Consider the following 19,007-nt stretch of genomic DNA (forward strand, 5'->3'; position numbering starts at 1 on the left):
CATCCAGACATTGTATTTTCTCCTAAATATCTACAAGAACATAGCTTTGGTTCTCTGCTTCCTGTTTGACCCTTTACTTCCCTGCAAATAGAAATATACTTTGTCTGCAGTGCAAAGGTCACGTGCTTTTGGCATTAGTATAGATGTTATTCCTTCTCCTTCCCTGAATTGGAAAGGAAAAAGTAAAAAAGAAAAAACAAAGATTTGCTCATTAGCTACATTTTTTACAGTATTAAGCTAAAGGAAAAAGATTGCTTAAAAAAAAAAGATGATAGTAGCTATATCAGAAATTACTAAGTTACCCAAAAAAAGACACTGAGACTGTGCAGGAATTAGATGTCCTGGCTGATCAGTACTCCATTTAAACTCCTCATTCCATCACACTTGAGTAAGCAGTATACAAGACGTTTCCAAAGTGCTAGTGTTAATTCTTCCCTGTTTTCAAAGACTTTAACATCGTTCCATGCAATTTGACACATGACTTCTTTGCTGCTGTCTAGAACACCTATACAATGGGGTGTTCTACTCAGACTATGTTTAAAGTTAGCACCATGAAGAACAAACCCAAAAAACGTGTGTATCAACGTTACCCTCTCTTGGGATAGTGACCATTCTTCACCTCCCCAGCTGTAATGGCCAGGAAACAGTGCTTCTCCCTTTGTTTCTTTGTTCATTTTCTTTCCTTAACATGCTTTCTGAAAGCAGTTTCCTCCTCTGCACTGATTAAATGCAGTTGGACAGCAAGGAGTGTCTGGGATTGTGTACATTGCTCAACAGCTGTTGTTGGACAGCTTTGGCAAGGCTCTCTAGGTTAGCTGGAGGGAAGAGAAAGAGGCACAGCAGAACCAGGAGACCGATTTGCACTGAAGAGAAAGGAGTTGCAAACCACCTAAATAAAAGTTTAGGCTGAACAAGGGCTTTATCCATCATTCTCAACAAACTCTTTATGTAAACTGAATTAATCATGCATGATAAAAATAAATGAGGCTATGTCTGAAACATGGAAACTGGAGAGACAGAGTCTAGATGAGAAACAAAAGCCAGACAGAAATAGAACAGCAGATTAAAAAAGGCGTAAGGTTTAATTAAACAGCTTATCATGGGACACAGTGTCTTGCTGTTGCTGAAATTAATGTTAACCATCTATGTTCATCTCGCTGGGGCTTTTTAATCACTGCTGATTGTAGAGAGGAAAAAAAATAAAAGACATAACCCATGACTTATATACACAGATTCTTAGTTCAGGTTTGCAGAAGTCAGAGATACCACATCATCACTACTGACTGACTTCTGTCAAATACAATGGCCTTTATATATTGCCTCACTTAAGGACTGCTTATTAAGTATGCTACCGTGTGGTACTTTTATAGTAAGGAGAAGTAGGAGGAAAGAGAGCAGCTAATAAGCTTTCTTAATTATTTCAAGTGTGAAAGATCTGTATCTTTTTTTAAAATAGAACTTGGGTGCCTTTTCTCCCTCAGTGCAACTTCTTTCTCAGGGAATTTCTCTTTGACCAGACCCAGCTTGGCCTCTGATGCTGAGGAGCAGTGTATGCTCAGAAACAAGTTGTTTTTTGTTTTGGTTTGGTTTTTTAAAACTTAAGTAAAAAACTAGTTTGTCTTTATTTTTCTCCTGACAGGTGATTTTTCTGCATTTTCAGCTGGTAGAACTGGTTGCCTCCTGCTGCTTCAGTGATCTTTCTATGCCCAAGCTTTAAGAAGCATGTAAATGAAATACAAATTCACACAGAAAGCAGTAGAAAGTGTTATCAACTGGGCACAAAAGACAATTTGTTAAAATAAAATACTGCTCCACTGACCACACAGAGCAGCTGGCATGATTCCAGCTACTTAGGGTAACATCGTATGATGGCTCTACTTATAAAAGCCTATCATTTTCTCAGCTATCAAAATAGTTTGGATTATTTAACGTTTCTGCCAGCTCAGTTAACCAAGCACAAAGAGATCTATCAGACCTACACTGCTTTCTTCAGCTTCCTCATTTCATTTCCTATGCTGGATCAAGTTCAAAAGAAGATGCTAAAACCAGATCAAGATCTGAAGCTAGGAAACAGCTGAAAGGTGAAACAAAAGGCCAAGTGTCATCTCTTATTTATTAGCCACCTAAAATGGTCTCTACAGAGCTAAGGAGCATGAATGGGAAGAACGCTCTAAATGGTGAAGGGCAAAATATTTACTGAGAAGGGTACAGTAAGAGCATTCATTTGGAAAACCACGGTACACCAATGGAGTATGAATCTCCTTCTCAATAAGCTCACATTTTAGTTTGGGTTGTGTTATACCTTCTAATACTTCAGGATAGGTTGGTGCTACTGGTGTATTTAACTTGATTTGCAACATGGAGATACATCACAATATTAAAATGTAGGCGGAAAGGGATCTTAGAACATCTAGTCCACTCCTTTTAGTTCCTCCAGACCATGAGCAGTTGCAGCTGAATGAATTATAATTAACATTTATCCAAAGTTTTTGCATCATTTCCAATTATGGACATTCTCTAGCCTTCAAAACTAGGCTGCTCTAGAGCTTCACACTTCAATAGACACACAAAGAAAAGCCACTGCAATTAAAATGGAATCCTTTAATCTCATCTCATCCACTGAAAATATGTATAAAAGACTGCTCTGTAATTCTGTTTTTCTTGCAATTCAGGGCCTTAAGGTTCTTCCTTCTACCTTTTTACTTTATACTTATCAGCCTCAACTCTCTATCTCACCTTGTAAGTTATGTTTGGTAGATCTCTAATCAGACTTTCAGCTTTCCTGGAACTTCTCCACCAGCTCAGTAATTTAAGAAAATTCTGTATTCAAAACTGGATGTAGCGCCTAATATAAGCTTTACAGGTGCTCAGTAAAGAATGAGAACTTTCTGCCCATCACTATAGGGCTTTATATTTATATCAGACTGAAAATTATACACAGTTTGAAAGCCTTTCACCTTCTCAAAATCTGTTCAATAATCTCACAATTTACATTAGTAGTTAATCAATTTCATCTGTTCACTGTAGCTCAAATGAGTCCCTATTAAACTGCATGGTATTTTGCCAGTTCATTTCTCCCTTTACAAAGATGATTCTGAATACTAATTTCACCTTTCAATATAGTTTTCATACGACATGAAGCTGGGATGGATGATAACTGTATAAGCGGTCTATCGGATCATAGAGTCAACAACCAAAACTTACAATTCCATTAAAAAAAAAAAAAAAACAACAACCAAATAAACAGGGTGGAGAAGAAAAAAAGCTAATTAGGAGTTATTTTCTGCTGTGAAAGCATTTCCGATTAAATCACAAAATGGGAAGAAAGAAGTTGATCTGTACAATATTCAACCGCCCCCAAGGCTACAGAATTTTATTTTTTTCTAAGCAAATGTCTGAAGAGGACAGAAAATACATTTTGTTTTGGATATAAGATTTCACTCTTTATATTCTTCTCCCTGCTTAATAAATAGTTCTTCCAACCAAAACTTTTTTTTAATATAGAGTAACTTGTTAGTAAATATGATTGGATAAAACAGAAAGGTTTTACCTGGTTAGCGATAAGTAACAGGTGTTTGATACTGTGTTTTCTTTTGCACAATAGTGGACATTGGAACACAAGAATGTTCAGCATTAGCTTAAATGATTCAGTGCTAAACATTTTTGTCACTTGCCTAATGCTACACTAGCTGATATTTTAAATGGTTCTAAGTGTGGAAAACCAGTTCAGCTTGAAATCTGCTCCAACAAACAAACCGCATCAATAGTACCTAAAAATCACTATAACTGTTTTGTTTAATCTCTGCAAGGCTTTCAAGCACACATTAAGCTTTTGGACTGAACAAACTATGGCAAATTTTAACTCCCAAAAGACCACAGATAATGAATTCTCAGTGTATGAAGTGAAAGACTACCTGAAGTTCAGCCCACATATCCTACTTATTTCATGGTCTTCTGCCTCCTGTTGTTCCTTAACATTTTTAAAAATTGTCCTCTTAATGTGTTTAACAAAAAAGCCCCACATACTAGAAAAACTAATCAAAGTTATTCTAATTCACACACTTAAAAATAATGCACAGACAGTAAAATTCTTCCTTGGACACATACAAGACATAGCACAAGTGATAGATAGCCCAGTGCCAGTATGACTTGGTCTGTTCTTGTCAAAGAAAAGTCTAACAAGAATTTTACAAGTGTGAAAACTCAAATATACTTTAAAAACAAAACTAATCACACTAACCAACTTTAAAACTTAATTCGTCAGGAAAATATTTAAAAACATTCTCCCTTCTTTCTTCCTTCTATTCCTTTTCCTTTTAACTTATAAATCCTGTTGAACAGGTTGTTGGTAAGTCTCTTCCTCATGCCAGACTGGAAGATAATCCTGAAGACATTTCACTTTGCCAACTTCCTTAGTTATTCTTGTATCATGCCTGAGATACAGCTGTGAAGGGCCATAGAAGACAATCCATGCTATTTCCCTCTAAATAGCGCACAATAAACAATTAAGAAGAGGCAATGGTTGTGAATGATAGGGATGGATTCCACCATGTCAGTTGGAATTGAAGCACAATCCAGCCAAATCTTTCACACAGCTTGACCTCTTAGTCAGCAGTTGGGGAAATAAGAGACAGCATGTCTTGGCTTTGAGAGTGTGATAGATCATCCCAAATCTACACTAGTCAGGGACTGTTCAGAGGAGTAAACTAAACAAATCTAAAAACACATTCAACTATTTCTCAATACATAGATACTGTTATTGTAAATCACTAAACAGATAAGCAAGAGTCACTGAAAGACTTTTCTTGCTCACAGGAACAATTTTTCCAACAGATGTCTATGGAAGAAACAACCACAGACTACAGACTGACTTCAATACAAATATACCAGGTCAGTACAGAAGATATTTTTGACAAATACAAGAGCAACTCTAAGCACTTACAACCTCTTTTTTTTCTGTTGTCTTCTTTACAAGCAAATATTAAAACAAAGAATTTAAGTGACTTGCAAAAATATGGGAAACAAACTATCTTTCAGATGACTGTGAGAACTCTGAAAATATTTCTCTGTATCTGTGTAGTATAAGGAGCTTATTAGAACCATTTTACTGATGAGGTAATAGGCCAAATATCTGAAAATGTGTTTTCAAGTCATTTACTAAGCAGCTTCTATCTTTTTGTTCACTCCCCTATTCAATTAGATATCTCTACCTCCATGCAAGGTCTTAACACTTCTCATTTGCCAGAAATCTTTCAACTTCAAAGTAATAAGCACATGTTTCACATATGAATTTTTACTCTTCTGATGCCTATCTTTCTTCTATCCATGAGAAGCTTTATCTGTGCTATCATTATGAGACAACCCATCCAGAATCTACAAAGATGAAGGAAAGGAAGCACTAGTACTGGTATCATATGACTCTTGGACTGGTGGGTTACTCCTCTTTAATATGGTGATTTTCATTAGCTGTCAGGCAGAAAGTGAAAATTCTCTAATGCGTGAACACTGGATAGTATTTTTGCTTCACAAAAGTAAACACATGAAAACCACCAACCTCAAGTTCATCAAAAAATGGATGGTAGGCTTTCAGAGAGTCACAGAATCATAAAGGTTGGAAAAGACCTCCAAGATCTAGTCCAATTGTCCACCTACCAACAGTATTGCCCCACTGAACCACGTCCACTGAATATCAACATCTAAACTTGAGGAGGTGTTCAAGAAACAGCCTCAACCACATCCTGGGCAGCCTGTTCCAGCATCTGACCACTCTTTCAGAGAAGAAATTTTTCCTAATACCAACCTGAACCTCTCCTGATGTAATCTAAGGCCATTCCCTCTAGTTCAACCACTTCAGAAAGGTTAAGGCAGATATTGTGAAAAATTCTATGCACAGCATTCAATTTTACGCAAAACATAACTTTACGTCAATGCTTTAGACAACTGCCAGAAGAAAGAGAAGAAACAGTTTCAGTATGGAATAAACTGAATTTCTTTTATGACCTACTGGATGCAGACAACACTCGTGCAAACCCACTACATTCCGTACATTTTCTTTATTGTATACAGCTATTTGTAAAAGATGGAATGCTTCCATACTGCCATTACTAATTTCAGATGCTAACTCACACTAAGGAATGAATCATTGGCTTTCACAACAGAGCAGCACCTGAGAAACTTACCTTATCGCTGTCAAGCGTGTTCTGTGAAGTTCGAGAGGCAATTGAAATAGTATCAGGTTGGCTGCTACCATCCCCCTGACTGTCCAGGTCCTCGCCATCTCTGCAAATAATTCATTTTTTTTCATTACAACACTAGCACTGAATTTTTGATGTGTTAGATCCCACTCTATACAAGGGGCACCTCAATATTGTGGCAAGAGGCACAAGCTAGACAAAATAACTGATGCACAGGTGAAGAATTCAACGCTTAATTCTTTTTTCTACAGGCATTCTTTTGTTCAGTGACAACATCGCATTGAATTTAATACAACCAACCAGTCAGGACTATGGCATATAAGAAACAAATCCAAAGCTAGGAAGCAGACTGCTCAGCCACACATTTAAGCTCTGTCAAAGGATACCAAGGTCCTGAGTATGAGGAACACACACACAGAATTGTAAAAATCTGAAATGTACAGTTATCCTGTAGTGCTGTTTCAAATCCCTTCTGTAATGGCCAGACCTGCACTAGTCAGGAACTGTTCAGAACAGAAATCTCAACACATGTAGCATTGCAGGAAATTAGAAATCAATTATATGACAAAACTGGACACAATTACTCTTGGTTTTGTCCAATTTACTGAAAGATATTAGAAATTCAATAGAGGAAATAGTGCTGTTGAAATGGCATACTCAGAGATCTCTGACTATTTAAAATAGTAATTACCTTCTTCCTTTCTGTTTTGTTGTTGGTGCTGTTTTTGGGATGTGGATTGGCTCTTTCAATGCTCCTTTCAGATGAATGGTCCTTTCTTGTATCACTTCCCGGATGTGTTTAATCCAGTCCTGTTTATTCTCTATACTGGATGCCTTTGATATGTAAAAGAAACAAAAACACCAGAACAGACTGTTGTAGCTGAGAAAAATCCACACATATCATCAACGAATGAATACCAAATGAAAGGCTTAAAGAAAGATTATGTGAATCATTTTTGAAAACTTGAACAGAAAAATGGAAATTCAAGATAGTTGTCTTTATTTTGAACCATCAGTACTACTTTTGCTTGTCAACATTGCCAATATTGTTAAAAACTATTTTATTTAAGATTCAGATTCTTTTATAACTTAACGGCTCAAAAAGGCTGAAGCCTTGTATGCACCACATGATAGACAAGGTGAATTGACTTACTTCAGGAATTCCAGTAATACTATCCTGAATACTGTGGGGCTTTTTTATTCTTTATTTTATTTTATTTTTTAAATTCATACCATGTACTAGGCCTAACTTAATATAATATCCTGCTATCATTGAAAAAACAATTAACTTACATTGTGACACACACACTTCCACAACAGTACTTATGCAGCATTCTTCCCATTTTTGAAATGCACAAGGAAGCAGAAAGTTTGTTTAGGGATTGTATTTCAGTAACTGTATGCAATATACCATCTGTATTTTGGAGATAATCCTAGAAAAGATTTGATATCCAGCTGCCCAATATGTAATATGATTATTGAATCCAATTTAATTTCATTACCTTACAACTGAAATACTATTAAATATAAGCATTGGTGCAGACCTAAATAAACTATTATATGTAGTTCTTCTTTCTTTCAATTGTTATCTTCTGAACAAATTGGCTTCTAGTATACTGTAAACATTTAATAAAAGGGGAAATGAAAATATGATTGTAAAGGTGCAAAAAAAATTGAAGCAGCAGTGAATAGCTAGGAAAAAGATCTTTTCCTTTTACAATCAAAAGTATTTAGGAAATGAAACCAAATACACTGTTAAATCTTTTATCTAGTGTTTTCATGACATTTACTTATATTATTCATGTGCTGCACTCTACCTTCAAAAATGAACCAAAAAAATCAATAAAACCACTGAAAAACTTGACATACCATAAAGATCATCTAAATACTCTGTACTTAAAGTAGAGAAGAGAATAGAACAGAACAGGAACAATTTAAGGTGATTGTACGTAGAGCATCCTTGAAAACAAAATCCTTTTTACCATTCTATTGTGGGAAGATCACTTCAGATAGCAAAGCACATTCTGTCAAATTATATTGTATTATTCAGTGATGTTAAATCCTATCTTCCTGCACTCATCAAGTGCTTGTACAGAAACTAATGTGAGTCTCTCTTTAGTCTGGAATTCGCTAGGAAAATGTATAAATTTGAGTGGTCCTTTTAAAGCAACATTATTGAGTAACCACCAAAATATATCTGAAAAAAAAAAAGGGTTTATTTGTAGATGCATTAATTGGTAAATGGGAGGATAAAATTTTTACTCATCTCAACACAACTAAGAGATAAAATAGAAAAGTTTCAGTTGACACAGTCCTCAAAATATGTCAAATTAGCCATTAAAAATGAAACAGTAGGCTTCAGGTTATGCAACGGCCAAATGAAAAATGGTGTTAGTGATTACCCTAACTAGTCAAGGTATTCTACTAATGTCTGTAACTTCCCAAATACAAGATTTATAGGTATTGCACACACTTCCATTCACAGGCAAGAACCTTTATAAAAAGTTGCAGGCTATATAAACTTATTAAAATCTTCCATACTATTTCTCCATAAAAACGCAGGCCATAAAACAAACCATCACCAACAGCTACTCAGCTACTTGAGAATAAAAGATATCACCTGCCCTGTCCTAGTGGATTTGAGCTCCAAAATTCAAGTCTGTGGATCAAAATATTTGTTCCTATTTCCAAATCAAGTTTGTTTATTAATTTCAAGTTTGTTTATTAATTTCCAAATCAAGTTTGTTAATCTCCATTAAGCCAACACAGATTCCCTTCTGCTGTCAAGTCTCTTTAGTTAGATGTACATCACAGCCAATTCTATACAAAGGAAGATTATCTGTCAGCAGCTGTCCGTCTCAAAGTAGCAGAAATCATCACTTGTTGCCTTCCTAAAAAGCAAGGACAACTACAAGACTGAGTATATCTATACACATTCACTAAGCATATAAGCTAAAATTACCTTTAGAACAATTTTGTTGTCTGAAGTCGGTGTTCTTCCAACCCACAGAGCAAACTTGCAGGGATCTCCTTCAACATGTTCTGTGACACCCAATTCAGAAGTCTGGAATTAAAAAAAAAAGTGAGGACTCCATGGTAATTTTTTTTTTTGGTCAGCAGACACAAAGGGATGCTAATATTCTCAATAGCTGAGCTCTGCTATTTAAAGACAGTTTTAGAAGCTTCAGTCTAACTTCTGAGCTTCAGAGAGAATTCTTTATTCTGGGGTAGGCGGTGAGGCCTCTTCAAAAGCAATGACTGCAAGCTAAGCACTTTTCCAATAAACTAGCTATATACTATAATACTTATACTCTTAAATATTGATTTGCTTTTTTTACTTTTCTGACTTGACCAAAAAAAGAATATAACTTATAACTCTAAATAAAATAAATAGAAATGCTTGGTTAAAGTTAAATGTTGGTATTTCTCTTTGCTAATTTTTATCAGGGACATTTATTAGTTATTGATTTTTTTGCTTTTCTTCTTCATAGCATTTTATTCTCCCTGAAATGGATTAAAAAAATAAAATGTCATTTCCCTAGGGACAACTACACTAACAACCAGTTTCTGCGAATGTTTGGATGTCAGAACTTTATAGTCAATTATCATTCAAAATGTTTTTGCTTTCCAACTAGAATAACAATCGTGAATTTGTTTCTATTTAAACAATACATACAGACTCTGCTCCAAAATAAATAAATAAATAGATAGATAGATAGATAAATAACAAGTGAGAAATTCAGCTCAAACTACAAGAGTCCTCACTCCAAAAGATAGTTGCTAAACATTCTTACATCATTAGAAGCTGCATTTTTCCCTCATTTCCAAATGAACTGTCATTACAACCTTGTGGGACTGACTTTGCAGCTCTGCCTCCTCTCCCATACAATGACTAGGCAGCTGATGCTACCTTCCAGTACCTGAAGTTTCTTTTGTATTCCAAGTTCTTCAGGGAACCAAAGGGAGACAAGATAACAAAAGCTGCTGCAGCTTTGATAGGTACTAACTACCTTGTATCAAGAAGGACAACAGGTGTTTGAAATGAAATAACAGAACATACAAAGCATAATAGAGAAAAAAGAGGTTTTTGAACCAACGTGCTTTATTAGTGTGGACATGGAAGTGGGAAAGGGAAAAGAAAGAGGGAGAAGCACTTGAAGTAGACAGAAAAGGCTCGATACTTATATTACCTAAATTTGGCCATATAACCCAACAGATCAACAGAAGAATAAAGTCCTTTAGAGTGAGCGGTTAAGTAATTGTTTTTAATTGTCTATCATAAAAACTAGTTTTGTTCCCAACCAATGCAGAGCAAACTGATGGAGACTGTTGCCTGAGAAATTCAATTCATTGTTGCTAATTTTACAGAGTGTGAATACTGCTCTCATCCAATGTTATTCAATAAGATATGTGGATTACACTTGTAAAGCATACACATAATGAATGCAAGAGGGATTTTTTTTCCTATTTTTAAAGGGAATGCACAAATTCTCATCTTTACATTCTTTCATTAGACCATAAGAGCTATCTCTTATTCTGTAAAAGAAAAAAAAAACCAAACAATTACCATGAGATAACTAGCCTCAGTAAACAACCTAGAATTTACTTCCATAACAAATAGTTCTTGCATTTACAGACCAGTATGTGTAGAATGCCCACTGGAATAAAACTAGTGCTATTACTGTAACATGACTAGTAAATTAGTAACAGAAAAGCTTTCTGTAAATTCCTTCCACCCTTCTGCTTTCTATAGCACACCAATATTAATATAAAGCCTTCAGCAGCAGCTGCTTTTGGCCTATGCTCTTTTGTCCTCGAAAGCATGAGAAAACAGAAAAGTTTGAATATTCAGTTTACACAGCGTGCTACAATTGTTCCAGTTTGTCAGGCAAGTTTAAACGATCTGAACATAATCATAATCATCTCACCAGGTTTCTAAATATGGTTACTTGGTCTCCCATACTTACAAACAGTTTACTCTTGTAAATGTACTTGCTCCTTCCACTTGAGTCCTTTACTTCTTTACTAAAAACCAAGGACATCTCAAAAAGGAAAAGGTGCCTCTCTCTTCCCTTTCGAATTAGAGTTTTGGGGTCCCACACTTGGAAGGATTCTTGAAGGATGAGCTCTCCCTGAGATTCTATATTTTCATCAAAGCCTAAAAACCCAGGGAGAAGAAAATATCAGCATGAAAAGTTGATAATATGAGAAGTTTAAAAAGCACAGCTACTGTTCATTAAGCAATTAATTTATTTTTCCAAATACAGCTTGCAAAAGATAGAATTCCAAGAAAGCAATGCTAAAAAAAAAAAAAAAAAAAAAAGCCCCAACACTGTAATAAACTAAATGAAACTGTAGCTCAAGCCTATGCCTAAATTTAGAAATCTAACTGTTAAGAAGTTTATCAACTATTCTGGCAGCATTTCGCTGGCAAATGGAAGCCCTGTTGGCTTCCCAAACTTCCCCTGCAAAGAAAACTATTTTTCTTGTGAGGTTTTTGCTACTGTAAAAAGTGAGCAGCTTGCAAAGACACAACAGATAACATTCTGACAACAATGGCTCCCAAATGCCATCTCTTTTGCTGATACAGCTTCCCTATTGTGCATGAAACATGCATGCAAACATATTCCAATAGAGAATGAAAAAAGATGGCAGCCTGGAGCTGTTGCCACGTAGATCTGCCACCTGCCTGCCACTGATCCACTCTGCAATAAAGAAATAGGAGCTGGATTATTTATCTTTACACATAACAAAGATGAAGGTTGAGAATACGAATGAATTCTAGCAACAGTGTTCTCCCAGGTTAATATGGAGTTTTAGAGCTGCAGGGTAACAGAATTTAGTCTTCCATACTCTTCTGAGCAGTATAAAACTGCATTTTGAAGAGATACTTCTTGCCAATAGTCTCAACAGAAAAACCATCCTTCTCAAGAGAACAACAGTTCTTACAGTTCCAAAGAGGGAAAAGTCCGGAGAGCATCAGATGTAAGTTGCTTCAACATGTTCATTCAAAAACCTCCAGAGACACAAAGAGGAAATGTGCTCACTCACTGTATTTGTTTAACATGGAATGACTCAACTATACACGCATGATTTATTATAAAACCAACTTATGTAAAAGATTAGGATATTCTCCAGAGTCACATTCCCTGCGTTAGAAGATCATTACCAATGCTGGTCAGCATTTCTACTAACATCATCTCCTGAACAAAGCATTTAGAATGGATCCTTAAGATTGACCTATATTGCTGTTGTTTAAAATCAGGAAAGAGTGATGACCTAGAGCATTCACATGACCAAGAACCTGTCAAACCAAGGTACATTTTATATTAACTTGCATGGTACTGCAAATTCTATGACAAGCTCTAAGAAGGCACAGAGAAAGAAAAGCAATTTTGACTGAAAGCACACTAAGTTTTTATTCTGCAATGGCAGGCTAGAGTTGCTCTGCTTTTAACTTTAAAGAAATCTACTTTGCAAAAAAATACCCAGTTTTATTATTAAATGTATGATGGTACTGTCATACATGATAATGTGCCAACAGCAAAATGGATTTTGGCAGAAAGTTGTTCTCAGCACATAGAAGCAATTACTTCCAATATCAACTGTCTGCCACGAACATGATTATGCTGTACTGGCTAAGACTCATACTAAATTGGCTTACACTGACTTTTTACTGCCAGAAAATACATTTCACTTCAACCAGAAGTCTGTTAAGAAACAGGCAGCAAACAGATGTGAAAAGTACAAATTTCTTGGAGGCCATTATTTGATACATAAATCAGAAAAATCAACTCTAATACACTTATGTTCCTCTTATAAAGAAGTTAAAGACACTGCTTGGAAAATTTAGCCGAAGTTAAATCCGACCATTAATTTAGTAGGCTGGTAGAAAACTTTTATTACTCTACATATTTTTCAATTCTGCAGTGGCAGAGATGTTGAGTAGGATGAAAGAACATTTTTAAAAAACTAACAACCTCTATCCATTGTCCAACAATTTATTTTCTTCAGTAAGTCTGCATTTTATTTACCTCCCAATAAAAGGCATATAAAATATAAACACAGAGACGAAAAGTCTTCATGTTCTTCAGATTTCCTCGATATACAGTAACATAAAAAGTTATTATATATGATTGAGTTAGAAGACTTTAATCCTACCTTCCAACATACTGAGGTGCATGGCATCATTGGCTCGCTTTGGCACACTAAGCATCACCTCCAGGCCATCCTTAATCTCACCTTTACCTTCTTCACAGCACGTGAGCAACTCCTGCAAAAGATAAGCAGACATGAGCATCCTCTCTCTATATTAGTACAAAATGCTACTTCTAACATGCAAAGAAACATTGTGGAATGTAAAATCTATTTTAAACTTATTCCTCCAATGACGCGATAGCATATTTTGTACTTATCAGTATCTGTTCTTTGTAGAGCAACCTAAACTGCTGCCTAAACACCTCTAATTTAAATAATTTGATTAATAACAAATCTTCAGAAAACACATTAAGGACTTTTTTTTCCTGTAAGCACAGATGCAGCTATTGGATGTAGCACTATGTCAAGATCCAGAACTGTACAGGTCCCAACTCATGAAGCTGGTGGAAAATGGGACAGAATAAATGTATCTGTATGTAACCTTCACTTCATTGCACCAAATACCTGATCTGTATTACTGCTAATTAAAGGATTTACTTTGTTTCATTTCCAATATTCAATGATGTACTCTACTCTGTCTTCAAACAGCTGAAAGCCTCTTAGAGACAAAAAAAGTTTGTATACAAACAACTATTAAATGAGGGACAGAAGTTAGAGAAGAGAATGTGTTGAAATGTTGCAATGGAATTTAAGGCAATGCAGTTCAGTGCTCATTCATGATACAAGACCTGATATTCAAATTTCCTCACATTCTTCAAGTTTTTGAATGGTATCAAGATAAAATGTAGCTTGTATGACTAAAAGAATGCATTATTTTCTTCTGCTATTCTTAATTCATTCAAGTTTAAATTCCTTTTTAATGAGAAAGCCAAGTGATTCCTACTGTCATCATAATTGCCTATTTCTATTTAACTACCAATATCATCCATCACTGTAGCAAAACAGAACAATGCTGCGCTTAAGTTTTGGATGACAAAATAGCAGAGAAGTACAACTGAATGTCCTCTTCTAGAGGCAGAAGATTGGTAGCTTCAATATTATGTGGACATATAAACAGAACTTCTGAAACTGGAAATGTTCTGCCATCATTCAGGATTTGGGCTCTTCATCCTTTCATGTTTCACACCTCTTATCTTGTAGAAGAAAAGAAAATCCAGCATTCATCAAATTTATATCCATTTTACTATGCAGAAAAGCCATCTGGCTCTGAAAAGACTGGTAAAATCAATCTATCCTGTCCCTTCAATATTGCATCACCTAAGACATTTAGATTCAACAGCTGTTGAAATCAGTCCCCAAAACTTCTAAAACATGACAGCCTATCTCTATAAGTTCTAACTTAATCAAGCTGCATCTTTTTTTGCAAGGGGAGAACAGAAAATAGTTTCAACTAAAACAGTAGATCCATTTCCAACTTGACATCACTGGGAATATTAGAAGTAACAAATGTTGTGCAAGCATTTGATACACATACATACCAATATTTTACAGTAGTTTGTACCATAAACACAGCTAATGGTTTGTAGAAAATTTGTTTCAGAAACCATTAAAAAAATACACCTGTTTATGCAGCTACTAATTACTTGTTTGCTCCAGAAATGCCGAAGATATTTTCTAAGTATACATTAATAGAGAGTTATCTTTTTGATTTACAGAAATCTGGACCAGAAGTTTCTTATTTATGCTTTCTTTCATTTTCAGTGTTTTTAGAAGTATGTCTGCTCAGGATGCTGTAGTCTCAGAGTGAAGAGTAAAAAAGCCTTTCTGATTTCAGAAAGAGCTTTGCTTGCTTACGAGCAGCAGAAACTCAGAAAGAAGTTTGAATTAGTACTGACCTTTAAAAGAAGCTGATATTTTGTTATCCTCTGGACAGGTTTGATAAGGTAAGAAGAGATAGAGTTGGCCAGTCCATGTCGCTGTTGTATCTCCTACACAAAAAGCAAGTATTTGAGGACTTGTGAGTACCCACAAGCAGATTCAAGCCTGTTCTGAAGGCTATGTGGCAGACATCAGCCAACATTTCTATTTTAGCAAGAAGTAAGTAAATAAATAAATAAACGACAAGATGACGATACATTCCAGCCACAGCAAGTGATCTGACTGTGCATTTGCCTGCTCACTTTGTATAAACACATCCAAGGGTACACCTGTAAAATGTTTCAACAGACCTAAATTCAAATAGCAGTGATGAGAGACATCGAACAAGTGGCAACAATTTTATTAAGTAAGATCTATAATTCTTGTTACTTTACCTTCAGTAGAGAAAAGAAAAAAAAAAAAAACAAAAACAACTCAGTGTTCCAGGGAAAAGTGAGGACTATTGCATACATGCTGAGGAATAAGGTTCTTGGCATCATCTGCTAAATCAACTGATAGTTACAGAGTGTATTTCCCCAAGAGCTGTTCCAGAGCCACAAGGGGGAGCAAGAAGTAACATTTTCTAACCAAAGGAAAGAGGTTACACAAGAGACTGAAAAGAAAGCGGAGCCACTTAAAAGCAAACAAACAAGTCATCCAATAAGCTAAAGGAGGAAAATATAATCACGTCATAATTACAGGGAAGAATTACAGATTTCAAATACCAATCATGGTTGAATTTCAAGGCCAGCATTTGCCATTTATTACAATAGTGTATGCATTTTAACCGCACCATTTCAAACAGCAGGTTGATGCACCGTAGCTATATGCTTTTTAACCATGATTACAGTATCAGAAATGCTCAAAATGGGAATTTCAATGCAACTCCTTGAATTTACCTGTATACAGTCAGGCCTGCACTTTTCTATTCTACCTGTATTAGAAAATTGAGAGCCATGGATACAATAGTAAAATACAGGGATCAAAGGAGATTGCATCAAAAATGGTAGCAAGAATAAATTTCTAATACAAATTAATCAGAGCCCCTTATTGATTCTTAAAGTAGCATTTACTAAGTTTTTTCTTTGAAATCTTTTGGTCATATCTGCCCGTTTTCATGTAGCCCATCGGTTCTTGTACAGTGACTCAAAACTTAAGAGAGGCTTCACAGAAGGACTTTACCTTTAGAATTTCTATCACCCTAGTGATAGATTTGAAATTAACAGAAAGAACTTCAGTGATATTATTACTCAAATGTCCCCCACTCTGCTTTTATAAACAATACTAAAAAAATGTTGCTGTCACTACTAGTAGCTCATCACTGGAAAGGTGGAAACAAAATGAATAGAGAGCAACATAGTTGAATCACCTATAGATGTACTTTCAACCATACCAACACATCCTTCAAAGCAGCCAAAATTATCTAAAAGCTCTAACAACTGCTACATTTTGGTCTTCTCTTAAGTGGAATGTTACATGTAGACCAAATAACTTTGGAGATCGAAAGAGCAATGGTTGGTTTAGCAGCTACAAACAGTGCAAGTCAACTGAATTACCACTGCAATCAATTACAAGTTAAAGCTGCCCCAAGAAATGTAACAAAGACTGTCATTTTTATTTTGTACAATGCAACCTAAGCAAATTAAAATACTAAGATTTACAGAATGTGCTTGAGAAACTGGAGATTTATGTTTTGGCTGTTGCTGCCCAAACCTGCTTACACTTCTGAACTGTTGTGATATAACAGTGACTTCTAACACTGATTTGACTGATTTAAGAGACCAATTGAGGAATATAAATTAATGGAGTAAGGGATATAATCGACTTTCTTAAGTTGACAGTAAATTGCATTATTAGTAACAGGAAGCTTGCATATTCTTAAGAAATAAGGCACTTGACATAAATAAATATAGGTACATTATTCAAAATAGGAAGACATTTTTAAGATGGACATAAAGTACTTACATCAAAGTATGCTCCTGCATGTTCTAATATTAGCTGGGTAGAATCTGGCTTATTTTTGCAGTAAGTAACATACATTTGGAACTTGTCTGCCTGCAGATCAAAATGAAAATTTATACAGGTTATCACAGAGCATAACTTCTGTCTCAAAAACGTTTTCTACAGTTGTCAAAGAACGTATCTTCTGTCTCAAGAAACTAAGTGACATAGAATTATTTTTCAAGTCTGGCAGCACAATAAAATGTATCAGAAAAATGAGACTGAAAGCAACAGTAACGTATGTGAAAGTAGATAATACATAGCTAATAAAAAGATACTGAACTAAACAAAAACCCACATGCAGGTTTAGGCAACCCACATAAACTTTCAGAGCAGCAAAGCACGGGCATTGGAGAACCACACCATAATTATTTTTCAGTTAAAGATAGACAAAATTTTACTCAAATTTCAAAGAATAGTTACTTTTACAGAGACTCAAGATACAAAGATATTTGAGATCTATTATCCACCCATCCCTTCTTCCTATCTCCATTATTATTTCTAAATGCAACTCTGAGTACATTACCCATGTCACAAAGCAATGTCCAACATCTTCTGGTAACTGTTCATATTTTTCAAGCTCCTTGAGGAATATACTATGGGTAGAGAAAAAAAAATACAGTGTAAGGCAAATGAAATGTTTTCATTAGAGCAACTGATATTGATCTATCGTCTGTGAATGAAGACAGAAAACTTACTCTAATTCATACTAACATCATGAGCTAACACAGGAAGAAAGGAATAGGTGACAAACGTGCAATATAAGAACTAATATAAAGCAATTCAATACAAGTTCTGATGCAAAGATCAGAAATTGCTTCAGCACATACTTGCAGTACACAAAATTGAACGTAGTTCCCCATCTAGAAGGTTTCCTACTTTCTGAGTTTAAGGAAAAGTTTATTCTTCATGTCAAGAGAAATAAAAGGTTGAATTATTTTTGAATGCTCACATTAACTAAAGATACTGATGTTTGTGCAATATCTGTATTTTGTTGAGTTTAGTGATTTCCATCTCTTTGTGACAACTGAAAAACCTACAGCAGTATTTTAATGCACCCTAATAATTTCTTAAAAGCTCAAAGATGTCTGAGATTGAAAAAGAGAGTTTCTAATGGTGTATGTCAAGCTCCAAAAAGGAATAAATGAAACAATTTAGCCATGTGAGGAGAAATCTTTTAGATTTTTGATGGCAAAGAGTCCATTATTCATACGCACAATATTTTCATTAGGAAATCCCTTAGGTCATCATGTGGATTTACTAGTGAAATGGAAATGAGAGATAAGTCACTCACTTATTGTGGAACTCATAGATTTCCTGCATGTTTCCAAAGATAATATGCTCTTTGTTTACAATACCAGGTGGGATCTCTTCAACTCCACTTGTCATTTCCCACAGATACGTCTGCCCAGAACAAAAAAGATGCATGAAAGGTCATTAGAATGCTGAACAGAAGCACTCAGGTATCTGTAAGCATGCATTCACAGAGAGAAATTGGCGAAGATCATGCAGCAGCATCAAAACCAGTTGTGACACTGTCTGTTGTGTCACACAGACCTTGCGATTTTGACAGGAAAACTTAAGTTCTAAAACTGACAATTTAATACAGTCCTTGAAACTCCATCATTTAAGATGCATAGTGCTCTTGACAACCTCTAGTGCTTCAGGATATTGCTTATCAAGGTCATGTCTCCAGTCTAGAAGTTCATGTTGTGTGTAACAGCTAACACTGATCATTACTAGCTTGAGCATAACAATCACTGGGCACCTTTCCATGGAATCTCCCTGAATTTCTAT

The 19,007-nt window shown here is 35.4% G+C and overlaps 1 protein-coding gene across 4 annotated transcripts in view; it reads right to left on the minus strand.

Moving 5' to 3' along the window:
- TRIO (trio Rho guanine nucleotide exchange factor) overlaps nucleotides 1-19,007 on the minus strand; it is a 223,615-nt gene that overhangs the window by 65,422 nt on the left and 139,186 nt on the right. For all 4 annotated transcript variants that reach the window (XM_052704062.1, XM_052704064.1, XM_052704065.1 and 1 more), the window contains 9 exons: nucleotides 18,505-18,614; nucleotides 17,737-17,806; nucleotides 17,175-17,264; nucleotides 15,188-15,280; nucleotides 13,356-13,467; nucleotides 11,162-11,352; nucleotides 9,157-9,258; nucleotides 6,886-7,028; nucleotides 6,180-6,279 (listed from right to left, as the gene is read on the minus strand). In XM_052704062.1, coding sequence (XP_052560022.1) covers nucleotides 6,180-6,279; nucleotides 6,886-7,028; nucleotides 9,157-9,258; nucleotides 11,162-11,352; nucleotides 13,356-13,467; nucleotides 15,188-15,280; nucleotides 17,175-17,264; nucleotides 17,737-17,806; nucleotides 18,505-18,614 — 1,011 coding nt within the window. The remainder of the gene's footprint in view (nucleotides 1-6,179; nucleotides 6,280-6,885; nucleotides 7,029-9,156; nucleotides 9,259-11,161; nucleotides 11,353-13,355; nucleotides 13,468-15,187; nucleotides 15,281-17,174; nucleotides 17,265-17,736; nucleotides 17,807-18,504; nucleotides 18,615-19,007) is intronic.

The sequence above is a fragment of the Tympanuchus pallidicinctus genome, unplaced genomic scaffold (genome assembly GCF_026119805.1).
Source record: "Tympanuchus pallidicinctus isolate F22 unplaced genomic scaffold, pur_lepc_1.0 scaffold5, whole genome shotgun sequence".
NCBI lineage: Eukaryota > Metazoa > Chordata > Aves > Galliformes > Phasianidae > Tympanuchus > Tympanuchus pallidicinctus.